We start from the raw sequence: 24,548 nt of genomic DNA, 5'->3' as shown, positions 1-24,548 counted from the left end.
CAAAAGATGATGATACATATCAGTTAAGGACTAAGGGTCCATCATGATGGCAAAATAAAAGAGGAAATCAAAACCTAAGGAGGGTCAACTGTGGGGAGAGCCGATTTGGGATTTCAAAATTCTTGAATGATGTCTTTACCACCTCGATAGACTGCCCATTTATGTTGTTTGCATGCTTCGTGTACCTTCTTGGGCTCCTCGCTTTAACTTTGAGTTGATTTGTGGTCAATCCAAAATGTTTTTTGCTTGAGGAGGAGGGATTGGCATAGTAGCTTTACCCGTTCTTCTTTGTCCTTGAAAATGAGGATATAATGCTCGGGTGGCACATGCCTGCGTGTGTCGTTGATCCAAGAAACGGTTTCAGGCTTGATGTTGACAAGTTGAAGCATGTCATTGAGTTTGGCGATTGCTTCTTCAAGAGTGTCTTCGCTAGTGCACCATGGTGAGTGATGTCCTCCAATCCCGACCTTAAGGTAAAGGGATTCTTACAGTCGGCATTCTTGTAAAACCGATTGTATCTTGTTGTCAATCTTTTGTGTGTCGCTTCATGAACTTCCTTTATGGCCTTGACGGTCTCGAGATAAGAGAGGCTTCAACACCTTGAGCTCGCGAGTAGTGCTTGGCTCTCTACTTCTTTGGTCTCCTCTAGCTTAAGGAAGTGTTTCTTGAGTCTCTCATTTCCTCGAATGAGTTCTCGGATCTAAGCTTCAAGGGCGGTAATCCTTGCTTCTTGGCATCCGGCGGGATCCTCTCTTGGAGTGGTTGCCACCGCAAGGAAGCTCTTTCATGAAATCGGGGTGCCAAGGGAAGACATTTAGTCTTCCTTACTACCTTTCCAATGGGTTTAGCAGAATCTAGAATCTGAATGTTTGGTAGGTTTGTTTGCAGAGGCAACATGGCCTTCCGTGTGAGACACTACTAAAACCTTAAAGGTTTAAAATATGCATTGATTTAAGCTAATGAGCATCAAGGCTGCAATCTTCGCTTGTCAGGATTGTCGAGGCTGCGAGTCTGCACTGTCAAGACTGTCGAGAGCATGTGGAGGTGATGGCGTAGAGCGCTGAGCAAGGCGTCTTTAGGTGATGGTGCAGAGCTCTGAGCAAGGCGTCTTCAGGCAGGGCTGTTTGGCGGGGCTGAGAGGTAATGCCCCCCCACAGGGCCACCCTCGCCTAGAGAGAGAGAGAGAGAGAGAGAGAGAGAGAGAGGTGTGATGGCAATGCTAAGGGGCGAGGAGACGCAAGGAGGAAGCGGAGCGCAACGTATGGGTGGGGAGGTGGGCGTTGGGGTGGCGAACGTTCCAAATGATGGATTTTATTTAGGAAGACCTGGTCAAACCTGAGTTTTTTTTTAAAATTAGATAAAAAGGAAAAGCACAAAAGCCTGTACCTTTAAGGTTGTAGTGCACCAAAATTTATTTAGAAGAACTTTTAGAACTAGAGAAAGAAATTGGACAGACTCATGTCGTCGACAGCAGCAGCAGCGGCAGCGGCGGCAGCTGCAGATGCTCAAAACAGACCCTCACGGGTGCCCATACCTATGCCTCGCGGCCCCCCTCCTCCCCTGCGTCCTACCGTTTCCGTCGACAGAGAGAAGGTAACATGTTAGAGAGAGAGAGAGAGAGAGAGAGAGGGAGAGAGAGTCTGGAACGTGACGAATTTGCTCCCTGGCTGGCGTTTGAAGTTAGCACACAATTCCTCTGTCCTCGCCATCTTTGGCTGGACCACTGCTTGCTTCTCTGATATGTGGTTGCTGCGACTATCAGCTAAATCCAGTTCTCATCCCATGGGATTGAAGTTGTTTATGCAAGACTGGTTCGTATCAGCTTGTCCTGCTGTATTCAAGAGGATTTGGCAATTACTGGTGATATCTTGTCCTGCTGTCGCCTTTTGGTTTTGGGGGTATGGTGCTGGGATTTTGGGAGTTGAGAGGCTAAATTAGTTTCTCGTCCTATGGGATTGAAGTTGTTGATGCAAGGCTGGCTCGACATCCGCTTGTCCAGCTGTATTGAAGAGGTTTTGTAAGATGATGGCTTGTTTTGAGTTCGAGACTTGTCTGATAGATCTTTGAGGTTGCTTGGGATTGTTGCTGTGATGTTTTTTTTTTCTTTTCCTTCTTCTTTTATGGAAGCGGGTGGGCAGTTTTCTAGGTTTTTAGATCTTGATATTGGGCCGTTTTTTGTTGAGATGGTGGTCTGGCCTTTGTGCTGTCCCAGTGGTGTCTGCTGGTGGTTAGTTGTGGAAGTTAGAACCGAGTTCTAGTTTCAATACAAGTGTTTTAGGTGTGCTGAGCCTAGATCTGCTATTGACCTTGCTTGGGAGACGTGTGGGCTGAAATTCACCTCTTATTGCCCACCTTCCTCAGTCCAAGCATTGCCCCCCTTATTGTGATCGCCCTTTTGCCTCCAACATTGTTTGTCAACTTTTTTTTCAGCCGTATTTTTTTCAACTCCCTAAAGTTTTCTCCTTTTTTCAAAAAGGTGTTGCATAACATTTTGTCCAGGCTGCTGCATCTGCGTTTTGCAGATTTTGATCTCTCTTAGGGAACTTCCATGCATTTTCTTCTTACAGGCTTGCAATCCCTTGGAGCCTCTTTCTCTTACCAGAGTCACCCTACTCGGCATCGGTTTGTGCCCTTGATTCTTGGCTGCCTCTCTCTCGAGACCTCATCATCGTTGTTGGATCTCTTGTTTGCTGATTGTCAGCTGGTTCTCCCTCTCCCCCTTCCGACATTCACCGAATGCATCGTCATCGATGGGATTGCTGCCATCACCGGTTTTCAGCCAAGGTAACAATGCCCTATTGGTGCGTTTTGGGTCTGGACAATGGGGAGACCTTGCTTTGTTGGTGACCTTTGGACCCTGGTGGTGGTTTTCCTATCACTTCCCCTTTTTTACATCGGTTTTGGTGCTTCCTTGGGCATGGCTTTGAGATCTCCTTCGACCTTACTTCCTCTACGACGTGTAGGTTGGCATAATGAATGCGATATTGCAGATTTTCTCTCATTGTGGCTCACACTCTCGGCAAGATGTAGGATCTTGTGGATGTGGCTCGGTGTGCCTACCATTGCTACTTGTCCCTTGGTGATTCTTGCTCTCTCTGTCTTGACTGCCACCTCTCCTCATGGGATTGCCTTGTCCCGCTTCTTGATTGGTTTTTCGTATATGGACACTTGCATGTTCTTGGCACGTTAGACACTTCCGTTGGATTCTCTAGATTTGAGTATCCTTTGGCATGTAGATGCTTGCTAACGCTTCCTGGTTTCTCTCTAGCCTTGCCTTTCTTTATTGGTTTGGCTTGAGGCTCCAACCTCCACATTTTGGATGTACCTATGCAACCTTGATCCCGTTACTGATACTTGGGTGGGATTCAAGAGGTGGTTTCCTCTTTGTGGTTGACACCAAAGTATGGAGCAAAGATTTTGATAGCATGGAACCACCTGAGGATGACTGAACATAATACATTGACTTATAATCGAAGATTTTGTGACAAGTTTCTTCCAGCATTTGGTTATAGTCCCTGGATTGCAAGAAGAGTTAGAGTTATTATATGAAGCATAAATCCTCTAGAGTAAGTGTGAGATGTAGCGGAATTGAGAGGATAGGTAGAATTGAGCAATCACACTTTCATAATCCCTTGTTCTTTCCTTGTGTTATTGAATGCAACTTTTTCTTTGATGCTTCCTTTTAGATACTTGAGAGTGAGAGTCAGAGAGATGAGGTCAAGAAGTAGATAGATTGAGAGAGATGGAGGAGAAGGCGCATTGATGGGGTCCCAAATAACCCTTGCAAGGCCTCCCCACACTGTTATCGATGTGGTTTGGATTGCGTAAATGGAACGTACACAGATTCAATACCTCAATGCAACTCTGTCAGAGGTTTTAGAGTTCGGATTTCTCATACAAGTTTCTTTGAACTTGATGGTGTGTGTCAGAAACTGCTGACGTGTCAAGTAAGTAAAGAGCAGAGCCAACTTTCAGATCACGACCGAGGGGCCTAAACCCTAAGAAGAACAAGTAACAGAAGAGAAGTCCTCCAACTTATGGCACCCCGTCCGATGGGGCCCCCGTGACACAAAGGAATCAAAATAAAGCAAAACCCACCTACACACACGCGTAGCTGATGTGTCACAAACTGCTGACGTGTCAAGTCAGTGAAGAGCAGAGCCAACCTTCAGATCACGGCTTAGCTGATGTGTCATAAATTGTTGACGTGTCAAGTCAGTGAAGAGCAGAGCCAACCTTCAGATCACGGCTGAGGGGCATTAACCCTAAGAAGAACAAGCAACAACAGAAGAAGAAGTCCTACCAACTTATGGGACCCTGTCCGATGGGGCCCAAGAGACATAAAGGAATTAAAATAAAGTAGGACCCACACACACATACACAAAGGCTTGCGTAGCCAACTGATGACGTGGCAGACCTGTACGGACGCTCCGAAAATTGCGATGACATGATGACGTGGCAGATTGTACGGATTTTCGCGTTTTGCGTTGATTGCTGACGTGGCAGTTGTACAGAATTTCATGATTTACGTTGGCAGCTTTTAGGCATTGCTTTTGGACCAGATGCTTTTGAGTTTGAAGGATTTTGATGTAAACTGCTTTTGGGGCCTAGGGCCTTTAAATATGAGGCCATGGGCTCATTCTCTGGCATGCTTTTGTACGAAGGTGTAGAGTCTAGAGTACCAGCTTGTACTGAGTGGATGCAATATAAGAAATACCGAAAGGGGCGCCAAGGTTTGGGGCCAATACTCTCTGGGGTGGAATTATGCCACTCCGTGTCGCGTGTCGTCTCTCTTTCAGTTTAGTTGTTATTGAAGTTCTAAAAGTCTGTTCAGTCTGTTCTTTTTTATTGGCACGGGGTGCCCGTCTTGACCGGTCCTACAAAAGAGCAGACAGTGCAAACCAGAGACTATTGGAATTTTATTTGAAGTATCTTCGGGTCTTGACCCCGGACTTATTAGCCACTCCCACCCTTACTTCATCACGCATCGAGCGTGCTCCCGTCTTCAATGCTCATATCTTACGGGGCATAAGCCAAAAAGATCACATGCAGATGTTGATGTCTATAGCTACCAAGGACTTGGCAAGCTTTCAAGAAATTTTTTGCCCGAAGTTATATGGTTTCTGACATCTTCCTTCGGAGTGCAACTTCTGGCAGAGTGGAGTATCTTGAAATGCTTGCCACGAAAACCCTAGCAAATTACGACTTGAAATTTTTGGACATCTCTCATTAGGGGTCTCTTCTCAAGCTGATAACCCTGGAGGTCCAATGTGATTGCTATGTCTTTGGATTGCCATCGCCACCAAAGGAACATTGTCTGTCCAAGAGCCGATGGTCCATGTTGTGATCATCTACGACCTTATGGAAAGAACTAACCCTAATTGTTGGTGCAGGTTTCAGGATGGAAAGTCAATCGACTTTTCAAGCTCGACAGATGTCGAGATTGCTTTTTAAGTTTGAATTCTGTTTGAGAACTTGTTTGGTGATCTTGTTTGAAATTTGTTTGAAATGGATGGTATCTGTTCTGAACCTGTCTTTGTGCCGATTTGAACTGTTTGACTCTGGTTTTAATACTGATTTCATTGATTGGTGATTTTACTCCTGGGTGAAGTGAGAAATACTGTTTTGGTATTGTTTAAACCTCGGAACGACGCAGGCCAATGCCTGGGGAGCGTTTCGTTGTATGTTTGAAAACCTCGGAACGACGGAGGCGGATGCCTGGGAGCAGGAGCGTTCCGTTGTATGCTAGAAAACCTTTGAACGACGCAGGTCGATGTCTGGGGAGCGTTCTGTTGTATGCTAGAAAACCTTTGAACGACGCAGGCCGATGCCTTCGGAGCGTTTGGTTGTATGCTTGAACCTCCAAGCGACGCAGACTGCGGTCTAGGGAGCGTTTGGTTGTACAGTTCTCTGAGCTCATGGCCTGGACCTTTTTAGGTTATTTGCGAAGGGAGTGACGAGGTAGTCGTTGAGTAGCTTTATACCGTAGACCATTTGTATCGGGGGAGTGTGCAGCGGCGCTGTTTGTTGTGTCTTGTAACATGCATATGTGAGCATTTGTATTGCATTGTGATGTGCCAACTATTGAATATTCCTAACTGGATGAGATTGCTTGGGTATGTAATTTTAGTGCATCAAGACACTCGTGGAAGATCGGTGCGGTCTGGGTGTGATGGCTAATTTTACTATGCCAACATATCAAGAGTTCCGATCCGGACGAAAGGAGAAGCCAACTCCTTGATCAAAAGTGCCGAAAGAAGAAACCAACTCCTTTACAAAAAAAAAAAAGCAAACTGATTGTCCCTTGGAATGACCCTTAGAATTTTTTTTAAAGCTAACTTGAGTTGTTTTGTAGATATGCTGTATTCGCGGACGATTACTCTCTTTCAAGAAGGGGGGATGTCACAAACTGTTGACGTGTCAAGTCAGTGAAGAGCAGAGCCAACCTTCAGATCATGGCCGAGGGGCTTAAACCCTAAGAAGAACAAGCAACAATAGAAGAAGAAGTCCTACCAACTTATGGGACCCCGTCCCCGATGGGACCCAAGAGACATAAAGAAATTAAAATAAAGTAGGACCCCCCCCCCTCCCACCCCACACACACACACACAAAGGCTTGCGCAGCCAATTGATGACGTGGCAGACCTGTACGGACGCTCCGAAAATTGCATTGACATGATGACGTGGCAGATTGTACGGATTTTCGCGTTTTACATTGATTGCTGACGTGGCAGTTGTACGGAATTCCGTGATTTATGCTGACAGCTTTTAGGCATTGCTTTTGGATCAGATGCTTTTGAGTTTGAAGGCTTTTCATGTAAACTGCTTTTGGGACCGAGGGTCTTTAAATATGAGGCCATAACTCATTCTTTGGCATGCTTCTGTACGAAGGTGCACAGTCTGGAGTACCGGCTTGTACTGAGTGGATGCAATATAAAGAAATACCGAAAGGGGCGCCAAGGTTTGGGGCCAATACTCTCTGGGGTGGAATTGCGCCACTCCGTGTTGTGTGTCGCTCTCTCGTTTAGTTCAGTTGTTATTGAAGTGCTAAAAGTCTGTTCAGTCTGTTCTTTTCTATTAGCACGTGGTGCACGTCTTGTGACATGATGATGTGGCAACAGTATGGACGCTTCGAAAATTATTGACAGTGCTGACGTGGCAGGCCGTACGGATTTTCGTTAATTACACTGGCTGCTTTTGGTCATTGCTTTTGGACCAGATGCTTTTGAGTTTAAAGGCTTTTCATGTAAACTGCTTTTGGGGCCTAGGGCCTTTAAATATGAGGCCATGGGCTCATTTTTTGGCATGCTTCTTGGAGAAGGTGCAGAGTCTGGAGTACCGGCTTGTACTGCGTTGATGCAATATAAAGAAATAGCGAAAGGGGCACCAAGGTTTTGGGCCAATATTTTCTAGGGTGGAATTCTGCCACTCTGTGTCGCGTGTCGCTCTCAGTTCAGTTGTTATTGAAGTGCTACAAGTCTCTTCAGTCTGTTCGTTTCTATTGGTGCGTGGTGCCTGTCTTGTGACAGTGGTATCAGAGCATTAGGCGTGCGCTTTTCTGAAAGCATACCGGTCCTACATAAGAGCAGACAGAGCAAACCAGAGACTTTTCGAATTTGATTTGAAGTATCTTCGGGTCCCGAGATTTGAAGTATCTTCGGGTAAACCAGAGACTTTTGGAATTTGATTTGAAGTATCTTCGAGTCCTGACCCTAAACTTACTAGCCACTCCCACCCTTACTGCATCGTGCATTGGGCGCACTCCCGTCTTCGCCGCTCATGCCTTACAGGGCATAAGCCATAAAGATCACTTGCAAGAGAAGGATCCAAGATTTGTTTCGAGTCACTGTTTTTCTCAAAAGTAGTGCCATGCAGATGTTGATGTCTATAGCTACCAAGCCGCACACTCCAAGGACTTGGCAAGCTTTCAAGAAAATTTTTGCCCGAAGTCATATGGTTTCTGACATCTTCGTGCAACTTTTGGCAGAGTGGGGTATCCTGAAATGCTTGCCATGGAAACCCTAGCAAATTATAACTTGAAATTTCTCGACATCTCCCAGGAGATGTCTGATCACGAGCTGATGACCTTGGAGGTCCGATGTGATTGCTATGTCTTGGGACTACCATTGCCGCCGGAGGAAGACTATGTCCAAGAGCTGATGGACTGTCACAAAGTGATGACGTGGCTGCCAGAGAAACCCTAATTCTGAAAACCCTAATTTCTGCCAGAAACCCTAATCTGCAAAAACCCTAAATGCTGCCAAAAAACCCTAGCCCTAATTTTGGGCATGACACGTGGCAGCAGTACGGATGCCCGCAGATTGCGACGGAAATTGTGGAGGCTGATTTTTTTTTGCGGCAGATTTGCTTTTGACAGTTTTTGGATATGGATTTTTCCTACGCAATGGATGTGAGAGAGAGAAGCTTTTGCTTTATTTTTGATTGACTAAAGAGAGCTTGTGAGAGAAAGAGCCTTTGCTTTTATTTTTAGGCTTTTGATTTTAAGCTTTTGGGGCTCTGCTTTTGGCATCCCTTGTAAACAAAAAAATAAGTGGTTTGGGCTCCCACTTTGCAGAGCATCTGAACGCAGAGTTTGAGAGTGAGACCCAACCACTCTTGTACTTTGAACTCTGATTAATACAAAAAGAAATACCGAAAGGGGCACCAGTCTTTGGGGCCAATATCTCTAGGCACAGAACTCCGCCGGGCCAGTGTCGAATCAATTGTGAGCTGTGATTGTTTTGAAGTGTTTATTTGTGCTGTCGTGGTAGATTCTTGACTTGGAGTGTCCAAGTCTGTTACAGTGGTATCAGAGCATGGCTGATTTCTCTTCTACGGGAAATCCAATCCCAATTTTTTCACGCGGCACCTATGGCTTCAGGCAAGGATTAGTCGACTCCCTCCGCATTCGGAGATGCGGGAAGGGATCACAACGAAGATTCACGTGAGGAGTATGGCCCGCCTCGGCCTACTGAGCAGAGCGTCGAGAGATGGAGCGCCGACAGTTGATCGACGATGCAACAAAGATGATGCTTAATTTTGCCAAGGACCTGAAGATGGAAAAATATATGAGCAAGACCTCTTTGGAGAAGGTGCATACGGAGTGGCAGAAAACCACACCACCACCCCCAAAACCCGCTCTCAAGAAACCTTCTGCTCACAAGAAATATTCAGAGAAGGAATTAGAAGAGGTGGTTGATGCACGGATTGCTCAGCTTTTTGACACGCAAAACAAAGCTGAGAAGCACGGCAAAAAGCAGAAGAAAGGTGCTGACTTTCCAGGTTATTTGGGTCGTCAGTCTACCTTTGAAAAAGCAAGAAAACAGAAGAAGCGTGTTCGATTTGAAGGAGTACCCAGTTCTTCTTCTTCTTCTTCTTCTTCTTCTGACAGTTCTTCTAGCTCATCTGATTCGAGCGAAGAAGACCGAAAAGGCAAAAAGCGAAGCAAGAAACAATGCTTCGGAAAGGGCAAGAAAAAGGCAAAGAAGTCTAAATCTCGCCCAGTGAGTGACAGTTCTACAGAGGACTCGTCTACAGACAGTTCAGACTCTGATGAGAGCAACTTTTATGCAAAGAAGAAGAATTTTTACAAAGCCAACCACTATGACTTTCTCGAAGACAAAAGCATGAAAGTCCGAGAGTTTAAAGAAGGTGGACAGTCAATTAAATTTGACACGCTTTCGGGATATAGAGATGCTTCGAAGGCTTTGTCTTTTGTACAGCAGTTTGACATTGCTTTCGCGGGAGGACGTTACTCAGAGCACTCTAAGATCCGGAGAGCTGCCTCTTACTTTAAGGGGAATGCTCGAACTTGGTGGTCCACGCTTCTATCAAGCAAGACTGTGCCAGTTAAATGACTGAAATTCTAGAGGCTTTTTATTTCTTCTTGGTTGACTTGAGAGTACGAACGGGATATACGAACTGCTTGGAACCATCTTCGGATGACCAAGAAAGATACAGTGGACGCTTATTGCGAAAGATTCTGGAGCTCTTTTCTACCCGCCTCTTCTTTCAAGAAGATCTCGTGCAAGGAGCAGATTGTCAATTGCTTTTTTGGAAGAAGCTTTTTGTACTTGTTGCTTTTAGAAGGTATAACCGGCCTATACAACGTAGAGGGCGGTACTATTTCAATTACCTGTTAACTTTACACAGAGCACTGAGAAGGGAAGAGAACACAGTTGCGTCCAGCGACTAGAATGTCAATGCGCACACGAGACCGACACCCTGTAGGCCCCAAAGACTGGCGCCCCTTTCGGTATTTCTTTAATTTAGAGAGCGGGAATTACAAAAAGAGAGTCCTTGGAAGATAACACCTGCATCCAGCTAGTGCGCTCTAGATTCGGCAGAATTTCGGCAGCATAGCGGTACCAAAATTAATCCGAATCAGTTTCCAAGCTCAAGACTCTATCCCACTGGCGTTATCCCTCAGTCGGGAGCACAAAACAGTAAATTCCAGGTCGCTGTAATTTCTGGTTCAGTCCTGTTTTTGACCTGATTTGGGCACACGACGGTCCCTACACTGCTCCCTGCACCTTGGGCTTGGTGCCCCTTGATTCTGGAAGCATCCCGGGCACAAAACAGTCTCAAAACAGAGTAAAAACAACAAGCAAACAGTGCTGAATTTACTGCGCAATCGAGAGGTTATCACCCTCTCGTGGACCTGCTTTGGTGCAGCAGCTAGCTACATTGGTTCCTGTGCAAAGAGGCTCTTGCCTCGGCATGAAAGCATATTTCCCCATAGCTATACATAGGTCAAATGAGAAACCCACTAGTGGGGCATAACATACTGTACGTAGGGGAGAAAGAGAGCAGTATGTAGCGTGCGGGGCATCACTCCCGTCACCATACTGTGCATAGAGGGCAAGGTAAGCATTCCATAGCTTCTGTACCTGCTACAATCCACCTGAGGCTGAAAATGGTGCCCCCTTTGATGATATGCAGCTCGTTTTTGCCTCCCAGAGTGGCAGAATCGCTCACAGGCTGACACGTCGCCCAGTTTCTGAGTTCGGGCTTTCCCTGCTAAAAATATCTCAACTGGTGCGTCAGTTGACTTGGCAGCAGAGCAATAAAACGTTCCCCTTGTCATTCCAGAGCTAATGACGCGAACACATTTTCCGGTCAAAAATAGCAGTTCCCTAAATTTTAGGAGATGCTTCCATGGCGTCCCTATCGGTCTCCTGGCCATCATTGAAGACTACCATTTGACCAACATCAACAATGTGGGTTAAATTACTGGCCCCTTTCAACTTATAAAGTTGCAGTGACTTGACGAGTGGCCCAAATTCCAGTTTGGCGCACACGAGCTTTCATACTCATCAGAATTCAGTGCTAACTGGCCCGGGCAGTCCCTGTCTGACCGACCTAGATCCCCGATGTGAGAAACCCATTTGGCTGCAGCCGTTTCACACTGGCCATGCAATGTCCACTTGCACCTTTTCAAGGGTTCCGGGGAAAACAAGTAAAAATAAAATAAATAAAAATATATAGTACTTATTTACGAAAGGCAACAGGAAAAATACACCTCCTGGTGACACACCCCACCCTTGAAATACTGCAAGCGACCTCGCTTGCATGCCAATAATACATGCAGTATCTCCTGATATCACATATATTCTATGATGGGAATCCAAGATATACATGCTTCCGGAAATGTAGCGTTGGACGATTAAACAATCCCACCAACCTGGCTACGACACATATATCAAGCATAGAAGTCTTCTAGTGTACTCTTGAGCACAAACTTCTCTAGCTAAATTCTGTATGGAAAGAGTAGATACAATTGCTTAACTACTCTCTTGAGCATCATGAACCATGCTCTTGCCTTGCTCCAAAAAGGCTGCATCAAGTCACTGTGGGTTCCATCTGAAAGGCTTCAAGATACAATTGCAATAGCTGAGGTGAATCAACCAATTCAGAGTCTTCCATCCATTTGGCATCTAATGATGGATAGTTTTTGAACTTCACCAAATAGCGTCTTGCAACTTTTCCTCTAACCTTTCTTTCTTTATGTGCCAATATCTGTGTAGGAACAAGGATTTCATCCAATTCTTCCACTTCGGGTTGTTCCTCATTAAGCATATTCTCTGGCACATCACCAACAAAGGGCCTTAGAAGGCTGACATGAAAAGCATTATGTAATATCGCATACTGAGCTTAGGAAACAAGCGTTCCTTGCCTTTCCTTTTCCTTAACCTGGCCTTTTCAAAGCGCAAAAGTACCCAATCACCAAGTGAAAATACAAGTTCACGACGGTGACGATCATCAGCTTTCTTTTGCTTAGCCCGAGTCTTCTCAAGAGCAATCTTTATCTTCGTGTATGTTTCATCCATATCTTGCACATACTTGTCTGCCTCAAATATCTTGTCCTTAGTCTGCAAAATGGGCGGGACTTTCTTTCCTCCTTCCACTATCTCAAATGGTGCCTTACCTGTTGACGTATGCACAGTGTTATTATAAGCATATTCAACCAATGGGAGATGGTGTTCCCAAGTTGCCTTGTGCTCTGAGACATAACATTTGAGCAGGTCCAAAACAATAGAATTTGCCTCTTCTGATTGTCCATCAGTTTGCGGATGAAACGAAGAAGAGAACTTGAGCGTAGTGCCCATGTTCTCAAACAATGCCTTCTAGAAAAGACTTGTCATACGTGGATCCCTGTCACTGACAATTGACTGAGGCATCCCATGATATTTAAAGATATTGCTCATGAATATCTTGACAATGTGTTCTGGCTTTATCTTCTTCCTAACAGGAATGAAATGGGCCTGCTTACTGAACCTACAAATGATAGTCCAAATCCCATCATTTCCTGTTTGCGTCCTTGGAAGATCAAAGATAAAGTCCATTGCTATGCTTTCCCATGGCCTATCAGGGATCGGCAATGGCTGCAACAATCCCGGTTGCTTTTGTCTGTCAAATTTGACTTTTTGGCATACTAAGCATGATCTTACAAATGTGTCAACATCTTGACGCAAAGCTGGCCAATAGAAGAATGCCTCAACTCCTTTCACTATCGCATCAATTCCACAATGCCCAACATAAGGTGGAGCATGACTTTCCATCAAAATCTTTGGCTGTAACTGTTTAGTAACGCATAACTTTCCATGCATCATGAGAAAGTCATTCTTAAGCATATAGTGCTCATGATGTTGCCCATCAACAAGCTGGTCATAGATCCTTGCAAAATCTGAATCTTCAGTATATTGTGTCTTCATTTCGTCTAGTTCACAATGGTACGGAATTGACACTGCTGAAATTTGGGGCTTTCGTGACAACGCATCAGCCACCACGTTCTTTTTCCCTTGCACATGCACAATCTGAAAATGGAACATTGACAAGATGTTTGCCCATCGCATGTGCTTCTCAGACAACTTCGTCTGTGTAAGAAAATATCGCAAGGTTTGATGATCCGTTTGGACAACAAAATCAGCCCCTAGCAGATAGTGTTTCCAACTAGTGAGAGCATGAATTACTGCCAGCAATTCTTTCTCATAGACTTGCAAGTTTCTTTCAGTCTTCAAAAGAATTCTGCTCTCATATGTGACTACTCGGCCATTCTGCATTAGAACTGCACCAAGACTATGGCCACACGCATCACATTGAACCACAAAAGGTTTAGAAAGATCTGGCAAAATAATTACCGGATCTGAAGTCAGCTTCTCTTTCAAGTGTTTGAACGCTAAAATTTCCTTGGCTGTCCACTTGAAAGTAACTCCTTTTCCTTGCAGTGCATGGAGTGGAGAAGCAATCTCAGCAAAATTTCGGATGAACCTCCTGTAATAGGAACATAAGCCGAGTGGAGAAGCAATCTCAGCAAAATTTCGGATGAACCTCTTGTAATAGGAACATAAGCCTAGAAAGAATGTCATGTACGGACTTCAAGTCTGGCCATGACCTAATTGCTTCCACTTTAGCGGGATCCATGCGTACCCCATCCTTTGAAACAATGTGCCCAAGGAAGTGAATCTCTTGCAAAAAGAACTCGCTTTTCTTCGCATTAATGAGTAGCCTATTCTTGCGTAGCTCATTGAAAGCTGCGGTCAAGTGATCCCTATGCTCCTCTTCAGACTTTGAGTAGACAATCATGTCATCAAAGAAGGTACCCACGAAGTTTCTATGTGGTCTAAAAATTTTGTCCATCATTCTATTAAATGTGGCAGGAGCATTTGTGAGACCAAATGACATGACAAGAAACTCATAGAGACCAAATGTTGTCCTGAACGCAATCTTATGGACATCTTCTGGTCTAATGCGTATCTGATGATACCCGCTCTTTAGGTCTATTCTTGTAAACAATGACGCTCCCTCAAGCCGATCAAGAATGTCATCTATCCTCGGTATGTGGAACCTGTTCTTGATGGTATTCTTATTCAAGGCGCGATAGTCAATGCACATGCGCCATGAACCATCCTTCTTCTGCACTAAGAGTACAGGCGAACAAAAAGGGGATGAACTGGGCTGAATCAGCCCCTTCTCTAAAAGCTCGTTGACCTGACCCATAATCTCTTTTTGCTGGGCTGCACTAACCCTATATGGTGGTCTATTCGGTGGACTAGAACCTGGCACAAGATCTATAGTATGATCCTCAGGTCTCTCAGGAGGTAACTCCCCTGGCAAAGAGTCCGAAAAACAATCACTGAAACCACTCAAAAAAGTTGACCTGTCTTTATCTAAGGTAGACAAATTAGATACAACTTGAGGTACTTCTTTTGCAAAGATCAAGTACGTAGAAAGATGATTCTTTATTATAGATGAAATAGCAGAGCAGAAACAACTGGAACAGACTCGCCTTTAAGCTTTACATCAAGGACATGAGTCTTTCCTCTATGTACAAGGGTAATCTTTTTGTTGTAAGTATCCACCATAGCATGCAACCTGTAACACCATGGGATACCCAATAACACATCACAGCCCTCAAGCGGCATAATATGAAATTCTTCCGCATCCACATAGCTCTGAATGTGCAGACGAAGCTTTCCCAGAATGGGAGTAACAGGCTCTGAATGTCCTGGGCATGCCAAACCTGCTTCGCCTGTCATACCCATCTCCTCTGCACGAATGCCCAACTTTGATGCCAATTCTGGTGATATGAAATTTGCACGGGCTCTTGGATCAAAGAAAACCAGCACTGTCTGGTCTCTAACTTTGCCCCAAGCTCTGCACAGCTCCATGGCATCTGAGTTTGGCTGATCTCCAACCAAATCTGGAACAAGTCTTGCACTCGGCTTTGGCTTCTTCCCTTTATGGTCTGACTTGTCATCCTTATCCTGTGACTTCTTCTGTGGGCACTCATTTGCAAAGTGTCCTTCCTGTTCACAAATGTAGCATTTCTTGGCCTCCCTAAGAGCTTTCCTTTCTTGAAAAGTTTTGCTAGAAAAATGCCTTTTTTGTCCTTGTCCTCGTTCCGAAGAAGATTTAGACTGCTTCTTGGACGTATCAGCTTCTTCAGTGGAGGGCTTCTTTGCAAGAGACTCAGAAGGCTTTGCTGCAACATTGCCCTTGGCTGAAAACTGTTTGCAGTGGGCCCCTTTCTTGTGGCTATTAAATCCATCGGAATCTCCCTTCGACAGATTGTTGGCCACTCTTGCATTCTCTATCAATTGAAACATATTCATGACAGTAGTCTTTGTGCAGTAGTCCCTGATTTTCTTGGGCAATCCGCAATAGTACTTCTCAATTTGTTCTGACAAAGGCACAAACCTGTAAGAGGTGACTGGCAACAGTGCGGCCCAAAACCGTTTATTGTACTCTTCCAGATCCGCACACTGTTTAGCATTCAACTCGTGCCATTCAGTCATCACATCCACTTCAAAAGTGTTTGTCAACCATGCAGGCGCAAAAAGTTGTTTGAATTGGACCCACGTTGTTGGGGCTTGACCTTGGTTCAACAATGCGGTCCACCATTGAAGCGCATTCCCTTTCAAGAAAGTGGCAGCCTTGCGTATCTTTGAAGATTCCGTGAAGTTGCCTCCAGCATAAGCTGCATCGAACTGCTGTATGAAGGTCAAAGCCTTTAATTTGTCCTCAGTTCCTCTGAAAGTTTCAAACTTCACTCCCTGCCCACCTTCCTTGTAATCCTTAGGCTGACTCAAAGGAGCCACATTATCATAAACAGGTGCCTGTAACAGTGGTGCTCCATGAGTGTTCATTCCAGCACTCGCATCAACTGTTTTCCTGTCATATCTGCATTTTGTACGTATGGTTGCGAAAAACCAGCCATACCAAATTGTGTTCCAGGCACTCGAAACTGGCCATAGGCACCCTGAAAACCTGGTTGGACACCCATGTTCACGTACATAGGGTTACCCATGCCTGTTTGCATTGTCCCGAACACATTCCCTGGCATATAACCTGTGGAAGGTCCAGCCATAGCTTGAAACACTGAACCACCTCCAAAATAACCAGGGTAAGTATTAGGTAATGGAAGGGTCTGACGCATAGTCTGTTCATTGCTCCCTTGACCATTCACAAACGGTTCCTGTCTAGCTAAAGCAAGTTGCTTTGGATCATTGGACACCGCTAGTTGCTCAACCACATGGGCTTTCCCTCGAGCATCATGAGTCCTCTGCACATTGGAAATCTCCTTTTCCTGCAACGGCTCAGTCATGCCCTGTGTAGGAGGCTGAAAACCCTGTGTCGGAGCCTGTAAGAATTCCTGCATCCTTGGGTTGTTAGCCAACTGCTGAAACATGTCCATGCAACAACGCAGTTGAGTTCTAAACAACCTCTCCTCTTCTTGAAGAGTTGAAGGAATTTTCTCTGTGCCATGTGAGGAAGATCCCTCTTCAGGTACTTGGTCTCTCTTCTCTGCCATATCGACAAGCTTTGTGTTGCTTTCACCCACAACAATCCATGCTGCACTTTTTGAAGAAAAAGTGACTATCCTGTCGATGGAACCATATAACCGGCCTATACAACGTAGAGGGCGGTACTATTTCAATTACCTGTTAACTTTACATAGAGTATTGAGAAGGGAAGAGAACACAGCTGCGTCCAGCGACTAGAATGTCACTGCGCACACGAGACCGACACCCTGTAGTCCCCAAAGACTGGCGCCCCTTTCGGTATTTCTTTAATTTAGAGAGCGGGAATTACAAAAAGAGAGTCCTTGGAAGATAACACCTGCATCCAGCTAGTGCGCTCCAGATTCGGCAGAATTTCGGCAGCATAACGGTACCGAAATTAATCCGAATCAGTTTCCAAGCTCAAGACTCTATCCCACTGGCGTTATCCCTCAGTCGGGAGCACAAAACAGTAAATTCCAGGTCGCTGTAATTTCTGGTTCAGTCCTGTTTTTGACCTGATTTGGGCACACGACGGTCCCTACACTTTTCCCTGCACCTTGGGCTTGGTGCCCCTTGATTCTGGAAGCATCCCGGGCACAAAACAGTCTCAAAACAGAGTAAAAACAGCAAGCAAACAATGCTGAATTTACTGTGCTATCGAGAGGTTATCACCCTCTCGTGGACCTGCTTTGGTGCAGCAGCTAGCTACACCGGTTCCTGTGCAAAGAGGCTCTTGCTTCCGCATGAAAGCATATTTCCCCACAGCTGTACATAGGTCAAATGAGAAACCCACTAGTGGGGCATAACATACTGTACGTAGGGGAGAAAGAGAGCAGTATGTAGCGTGCGGGGCATCACTCCCGTCACCATACTGTGCATAGAGGGCAAGGTAAGCATTCCATAGCTTCTGTACCTGTTGCAATCCGCCTGTGGCTGAAAATGGCGTCCCCTTTGATGATATGCAGCTCGTTTTTGCCTCCCAGAGTGGTAGAATCGCTCACAAGCTGACACGTCGCCCAGTTTCCGAGTTTGGGCTTTCCCTGCTAAAAATATCTCAACTGGTGCGTCAGTTGACTTCGCGGCAGAGTTGTAAAGTGTTCCCCTAGTCATACCGAAGGTAATGACGCGAACACATTTCGTGGCCCAAAATAGCAGTTCCCTAAATTTTAGGAGATGCTTCCATGGCGTCCCTGTCACGAGGACGTGGCAGTTATTAACCATGTCACAGAGATGTGGCAACTGCTAACCTTGGTTGTTGGTTTCTTTCCAATGGGGTTTATTTTATTTGTTTAAGACCCTCTTCTTGAAGTAGCAAACGGTCGGACATTGTATGGCCAATGTGAACGGTAGATTCACCCGCAGACGGGAAGTGGTCGGCACTGGAATTCGTATGGTAAGAGGATGTCTAAGCTCAGAGCAAGATCATATAGGTCCCCCCGTCGCACTTAGCAAGTTGGTGGATACTAGGAAGTGAACTCAATTAAGGCGTAAAGTCAAGGTGGGACTTCCAACAAAAAGTATCCGACAGTTGGGCCACATTGCATTTTTGGATGCGGTCCCAATGAGGATAGATGGTCAGAAGACCAGTGGGAGCCCAACGGAAGCATCTCCTAAAATTTAGGGAACTGCTATTTTGGGCCACGAAATGTGTTCGCGTCATTACCTTCGGTATGACTAGGGGAACACTTTACAACTCTGCCGCAAAGTCAACTGACGCACCAGTTGAGATATTTTTAGCAGGGAAAGCCCAAACTCGGAAACTGGGCGATGTGTCAGCTTGTGAGCGATTCTGCCACTCTGGGAGGCAAAAACGAGCTGCATATCATCAAAGGGGGCGCCATTTTCAGCCACAGGCGGATTGCAACAGGTACAGAAGCTATGGAATGCTTACCTTGCCCTCTATGCACAGTATGGTGACGGGAGTGATGCCCCGCACGCTACATACTGCTCTCTTTCTCCCCTACGTGCAGTTATGTGATGCCCCACAAGAGGGCTACTCATTTGACTGATGTACAGTTGTGTGGGTTCATGCTTTTGTGCTGAGGCAAGAGCCTCCTTGAGCAGGAACAGGGGTAGCTAACTGCTGCTCCAAAGCAGGCACTGGTGAGGGTCATAACCTCACCGTACAGGTGCAAAATCAGCGCTGTGTATGCGCTGTAATTTGACTGTTTTTCAGCCATACGAACGCCAGGATCATTGGGAATCGTGCCCCATTGGCAAAGGACAGTTAGGGGACTGTTTGGGGCTGAAAACAGGGCAAAAACCAGTAAATACAGCGTGCTGAATTTACTGTTTTTGGACAGGAATCAGAGGGTATACGACAGTGCAAGCGAGTTCCAGCAGGGGAATTGGTTTCGCGCAAGTTTTGGGGCTGTTATGTTGCCGAAATTTGGCCAAATCAAATGGTATCTAGGTGGATACACGTGAAGGATTCCCAGGACCTTACCTTGTAATTTACCCTCCTAAAGAATAAAGAAATACCGAAAGGGGCGCCAATTTTGGGGCCTACAGGTTGTCGGCGTCTGCTCGGAGCATTCTAGCTTCCGAGCCGTGTGTGAGTTGAAGTGTTAACTCCCGTCGCAGGTTCTCTTTGCAAAGTGCTCTGTGTGTGTGTATAAAGTAAAGAATTTCGGGTGAAAGCCAACGCCTACCGCCCTACGGGCCGGTTTCAGTCCCTATCGGTCTCCTGACCATCATTGAAGACTACCATTTGACCAACATCAACAATGTGGGTTAAATTATTGGCCCCTTTCAACTTATAAAGTTGCAGTGACTTGACGAGTGGCCCAAATTCCAGTTTGGCGCACACGAGCTTCCATACTCATCAGAATTCAGTGCTAACTGGCCCGGGCAGTCCCTGTCTGACCGACCTAGATCCCCGATGTGAGAAACCCATTTGGCTACAGCCGTTTTACATTGGCCATGCAATGTCCACTTGCACCTTTTCAAGGGTTCCGGGGAAAACAAGTAAAAATAAAATAAATAAAAATATATAGTACTTATTTACGAAAGGCAACAGGAAAAATACACCTCCTGGTGACAGAAGGCCTAGGGCCTTTAAATATATGAAGGGGGGTCTCTTCTTGGCATTCCAAAGTGCAGGAAGCAGAACGGAGCCCCTACTATTGTATCTCGTTGAAGCAATATAAAAGAAATACCGAAAGGGGCGCCAAGGTTTTGGGGCCACTGCTCTCTGGGAGTGGAACTATACCGCTCCGTGTCTCTCACGTGGATTCTCTCTCTCTCTCTCTCTCTCTCTCTCTCTCTCTCTCTCTCTCTTTGTGTGTTTAGTTGTTTTGAAGTGCTAGTTTGTTCTTTTCAATTGGCTCGTGGTGCCCTCCGGTTACAATTCCCGAGCATCAGAGAGAGTTGGAAGATGGGCATAGTAGCAAAAGTAGTAGAATTGGGGTTAAAAACCCCCTCCCCGGTGTTGACTTCTGCAGAAGAAGTTACCTTTGGATTACCGATTTTGCACCTTCCAAGGGGTCTTTTGGCGGAGGAGATGTGGATGTATTTGCTGGCCACAAAATTTGGCAATGGGTAGTTGTACATCTTCTGTCGTCGAACCTTTGAAGGGCTGAAAAAAGCAGCAGCAAATCGGTTGCCACAAAAAAAAAAAGAAGATTTTGTGCATCTCCGTTGAGGAGGGCTGAAAATAGAGGTCATCATACATACTTACATTTTCTTGTGTGCATCAAGTGTTTTATAGCTCTGGTCATTCAGTTCCAAAGTTGTTAGAAGAAAAACGTTTGGGTGTCTGCTGTTTTTGATTTTGTTTATCATAGTAAACTTATGGAATCACAAGGTCTCTCTGATGTTATTCCTATTTTTTGCAGACATGCCCCTTATTGCTGAGAGTCTTTACAAAGGTAACATTACAAATTGCTCAAGCTTGACAACATTCATCAGCGATGCATATGCACATTGTTTAATAGTGGCAATAGATGTCCTGGCACATGTAAAGGAACTGGATTTATATTGTCATGATAAATAAACTGTGTAAAATACGCAAGATGCGATGACAGCTATTGGGTATTATGTATTGGGTGTAGACTGGAAATCACCATACGATAGAGGATTTTGCCGTTAGAGGAAAGGAACCAAAAGATGAAGTTCAAATATACACTTGGCGGGATGCCACTTTAAGAGAGTTAACTGATCTGGTAAGATATATGGTTGTAATTAATTGAACTGGATGGCTTTCCATTCGCTCAAGTAAGACCTACAATTATCACATTTTCTGTTCCAGGTAAAGGAAGTTGCTCCTGCAGCAAGACGCAAAGAAGCCAAACTCTCTTTTGCTTTCGTTTATCCAGATCGCCGGGGCCGTAATGTCATCCGCAACGTATGCAGCTTGTGGTCATACTATTAGCTGAAATGATTTCAAGTAGAAGAAATTAATGCTACATTTTGCTCTGTTCCAGGTAGGTCTGACTCATGCTAGTGGGGGCAGGAGAGGTGGAGATGAAAATCGGACGCTCGCTGATCTTCACTTTCAAGTAAGCAAGTTGCAGCTTGTGGCCTTGTTAGTGATGGTGCTTTCTCAAAGTCACGATACTAATTCTTTCAATTTTATTAAGATTTATGTTTTTTTGCTGTGATATGAACAGACAGGAGATTTTTTGGATGTAGCAATCTTGTAGCCGCAGAATGCTGTCTGCCTCTGGTTAGGCAACCTAGTAGCCCCAGAATGCTGTCTGCCCTTGATTAGGCAATGGAAGTGGAGCTTTACAATATGCCATATTTGAGAAGCTGGGAGTCTTTTATGAAGAAAAGGGCTACTTGGATAAGCATGGTGTGTGTGTGTGTGTGCACGCCTGCGTGTGCATTCTAATATGGTATTTATCTCTTGTATGTTGGCGACCTGGTTTAAAGGGTATTACCGAGGCTCATGAAGGAATTTTTATGTATTTGGCAGAGTTTGGGCAGGCAATTTACTTCATGATCTATATTACATTGTTGTGGGAAATTTCAAGTGGGTTCGAGATTTTGGTGAAGGTAGTTGATTGTGTGACGACGGTAGTTATTGCCGAAATCTGCAACTCTTTGTCGCAAGGTGATTGGTCATTTATGTGCTAAGGAAAGATGCTGGGGCTTTGCTTTTAAGCAACTCCTTCAAAATTTTGTTTTGAATTTATATACATCCAATGGTTTGGATCATGAGTATCTACAGAAAATGTTTGACGACATAGAAGTTCATCACGAGTTGGTTCACTCAAGTGGTGTGAATTCCAATGTGGTCTCTCCCCTTGCAATCAGTATAACGTAGCTTGATTTCTTTTTGTGTTCGGCATATTTCTTTTAGGCTGAGAGTTTGTAACAATATCTGTCAGTTTGGTTGATATTTAAGCAATGTTTGGTTTCCACCAATGTTGCAGTCAGTTTTCTGAACTAAATGGCATGTGTGGTGAAGGAACATAAGTAGGCAACATGTTTAGTGGAGCAATATTATAAGTACAATTTTGATTCACAAGCTTTTGTGAAGGTAAAACATAGCCACTAAAAAATGCATGAAGATGTTGCCGACTTCATCATCAAACTTTAGGTTACCAGTAGTTGGAGTAGAATTACTAATAGCATTTACCCATGATGAAGGCAATGAGCATATAGGCATATTGTTTTTACTCTAAGCCTATAAGTGGTTGAAAATGATATTAAATTCATTCAAATGAAAAGCAACAGAATTGTTCTTTTTCATCTTCAAATCAAAGAGTTTCTACATGGCAGATTCTATCGGTTGTAGTTTTTCTCACAAGTATCGAACAACTTTGTCCATGAAGGCACAATGGTTTTCTCATCTAACATAGTAGAGTAAATAGATCCGCCAAGAAGTCTAATATTAACTTAGTCAATGAATCTACCTCAATATATTCTTCGTCAAGAATGGTAGCAAGCTTTCATTCGATGCCAAACAATGGCTTTAGCTGCCTCTTTTAAACGAGAGCATTTTGTAAATGCTTTTTCCATAAAAGAGAAGTTGCTACTCAAACTTATGGACATTACAATACTCTTTGTTTACGGAGGGAGTACCTACCACTTCTTTCCAGGATCGGTTCCGCCATTGGGACTGTCTTGGAGACACCTCGCACGGTAGCATCAATAGCTGCCAAGGCGGCTGGCATTCCCTCGGTTCGAGTTTTGGTTAGAGATACCCACACTCCTGAAGGTTATCCTTCTACCTCGGGTGAGTGGGGGTTGGTTTCGACAGAGTGTGTAGTACTCGGGCCTCTCGAACCAGTGCTTCATTTGCCGCTAGATGGGCCATCTAGCGAAGGTCTGTCCACGGAGGAGGCTGCGACTTGCATCACAGCCTCAGCCCCAGCCTGCCAGGGTTGACCCGCAACACATCGTAAAGATGCAGAGCCACCCTCCGAGCTTGGGGCTCCAGCGGAGGAGGGGTGGCAGCAGGCTTGTGGCCGTCGACGCCAAGGGCTACAGCGATAGCTTGGCACTCAGAGTGGTCCTCAGGTGTCGACTCAGCAACAGCGGGTTCCCCGTGAGCAGGAGGAGATCCCTACGCTAGCCTCCACCTCCGCTTCTCCCTCGACAGCCGCACCGCCCTAGAGTTCCCTCCCTTTGCCTCATCCTCCCCGCCTTCTGCTCCCGTCGCCTCTCCACCCTGCCCCTCTACCTCTGTCGCCCCATCCCGCCCCTCTTCTCCTCCTCTCGCCCCAGCTCCCTCTCCTCCTCCTGCTCCAGTTCCTCAGTCGGCTCAGGCGACTGGTCCCTCTCCGGCGGCTAGGAGATCTCTTGGCAGCGCTTTTGCCACGAGTCGCCTAGCGCGAGAGGGTCAGCCCTTCTTGCACCCCCCTCTGCAGATTCAGACATCCTCCCTTGCAACCATCCCTCGTGGGCTGACGAGCATTGACATCAGACGTCGCTGGGACTTCTTCGACTACGGGTTCACTCGTTTCCTCGGCGACTCCGCAGCAGACCATGAGGCAGCATGTTCTAGGGTCCATGTTTTGTTCCTCGCCGCTAGGGGGACAGAGGCCCTGGACTCAGTAGTTGGTTTCTCCTTCCCCCTCTGTGGTAGGACCGAAACAGAGTGGTCCCTTGACTCAATGGTGGGATGGTTGCATACACAGGTTTTAGAGTTCTCTCACCACATGGGAGAACTTGGAGTTATAGATATGCTGCAGACTTTGTGGCCATTGGCCAAGTTTGCGGTGACACCCCCAGACTCAGCAGGATGTAGGCACATTGTGGTGTACTTCTTTGCTGATACGCAATGTTTGCCTTGCTATGTATACATTCATGAGGACTCCTGGACAGAGGAGGTTGCGATACGTACGGCTCGCTCTGCTTGGGCTTGGGCTAGGCACTCACTGCAGTCACACCTATCTAGAGGCCGCTCAGATGCGGATTACTCCCCATCCAAGCTTGCCTCGAAGATAGCCCGTCTTACTGCTGAGGCAACATCTGTTCTCTCTCGCTCCCCATGAGGATCGTCTCATGGAACGTGCAGGGACTAGGTGGGCCCCAGTTTCAGCGACACAGCGGGGCCGATTGCGTCAGGAGCTTCATCGTTGCCTTGTGGGAGGAGAGATTGATCTCCTTATGCTTCAGGAGCACCATCTGTGTGAGAGTCGCATTCGGCGTTGTGGTCAGATTTTGCGTGGACGGTATGATACCTTTTGGTCAGCTGCTTTTGGACCTGGAGGCATCCAGGGAGGGGTATGTATGACTATTGCTGACTCATTGCAGCAGGCCATTGTAGGCAGAGGGATTATTGTGCCAGGCAGGGCTCAGTGGATTACTATG

At 45.7% G+C, this 24,548-nt stretch overlaps 1 protein-coding gene across 1 annotated transcript; it reads left to right on the top strand.

Annotated features, from left to right (window-relative positions):
* The first annotated feature begins 1,421 nt into the window (after nt 1-1,421).
* Nucleotides 1,422-21,771, top strand: LOC147444921 (histone deacetylase complex subunit SAP18-like). Its single transcript, XM_086527419.1, has 6 exons — nt 1,422-1,593; nt 20,621-20,653; nt 20,837-20,947; nt 21,034-21,129; nt 21,209-21,283; nt 21,395-21,771. The coding sequence occupies exons 1-6, from the start codon at nt 1,459-1,461 to the stop codon at nt 21,425-21,427; spliced, it is 483 nt and encodes a 160-aa protein (XP_086383545.1). The 5' UTR covers nt 1,422-1,458; the 3' UTR covers nt 21,428-21,771.
* The last annotated feature ends 2,777 nt before the right edge of the window (nt 21,772-24,548 follow it).

Source organism: Adiantum capillus-veneris, chromosome 13 (assembly GCF_014529385.1).
Source record: "Adiantum capillus-veneris isolate H3 chromosome 13, ASM1452938v2, whole genome shotgun sequence".
In the NCBI taxonomy this organism is placed as follows: domain Eukaryota; kingdom Viridiplantae; phylum Streptophyta; class Polypodiopsida; order Polypodiales; family Pteridaceae; genus Adiantum; species Adiantum capillus-veneris.
Note: the sequence above shows the minus strand (reverse complement) of the source record. Positions and strands in the feature narration are given on the sequence as shown.

Excerpts from the sequence above, each read along its gene's own strand:
- LOC147444921 (XM_086527419.1), top strand. The coding sequence starts at position 1,459 with ATGTCGTCGACAGCAGCAGCAGCGGCAGCGGCGGCAGCTGCAGATGCT. Across the intron at positions 20,948-21,033 it reads TAAGAGAGTTAACTGATCTG|GTAAAGGAAGTTGCTCCTGC; the intron begins GTAAGATATATG and ends TTTCTGTTCCAG. Across the intron at positions 21,284-21,394 it reads TCGCTGATCTTCACTTTCAA|ACAGGAGATTTTTTGGATGT; the intron begins GTAAGCAAGTTG and ends TGATATGAACAG.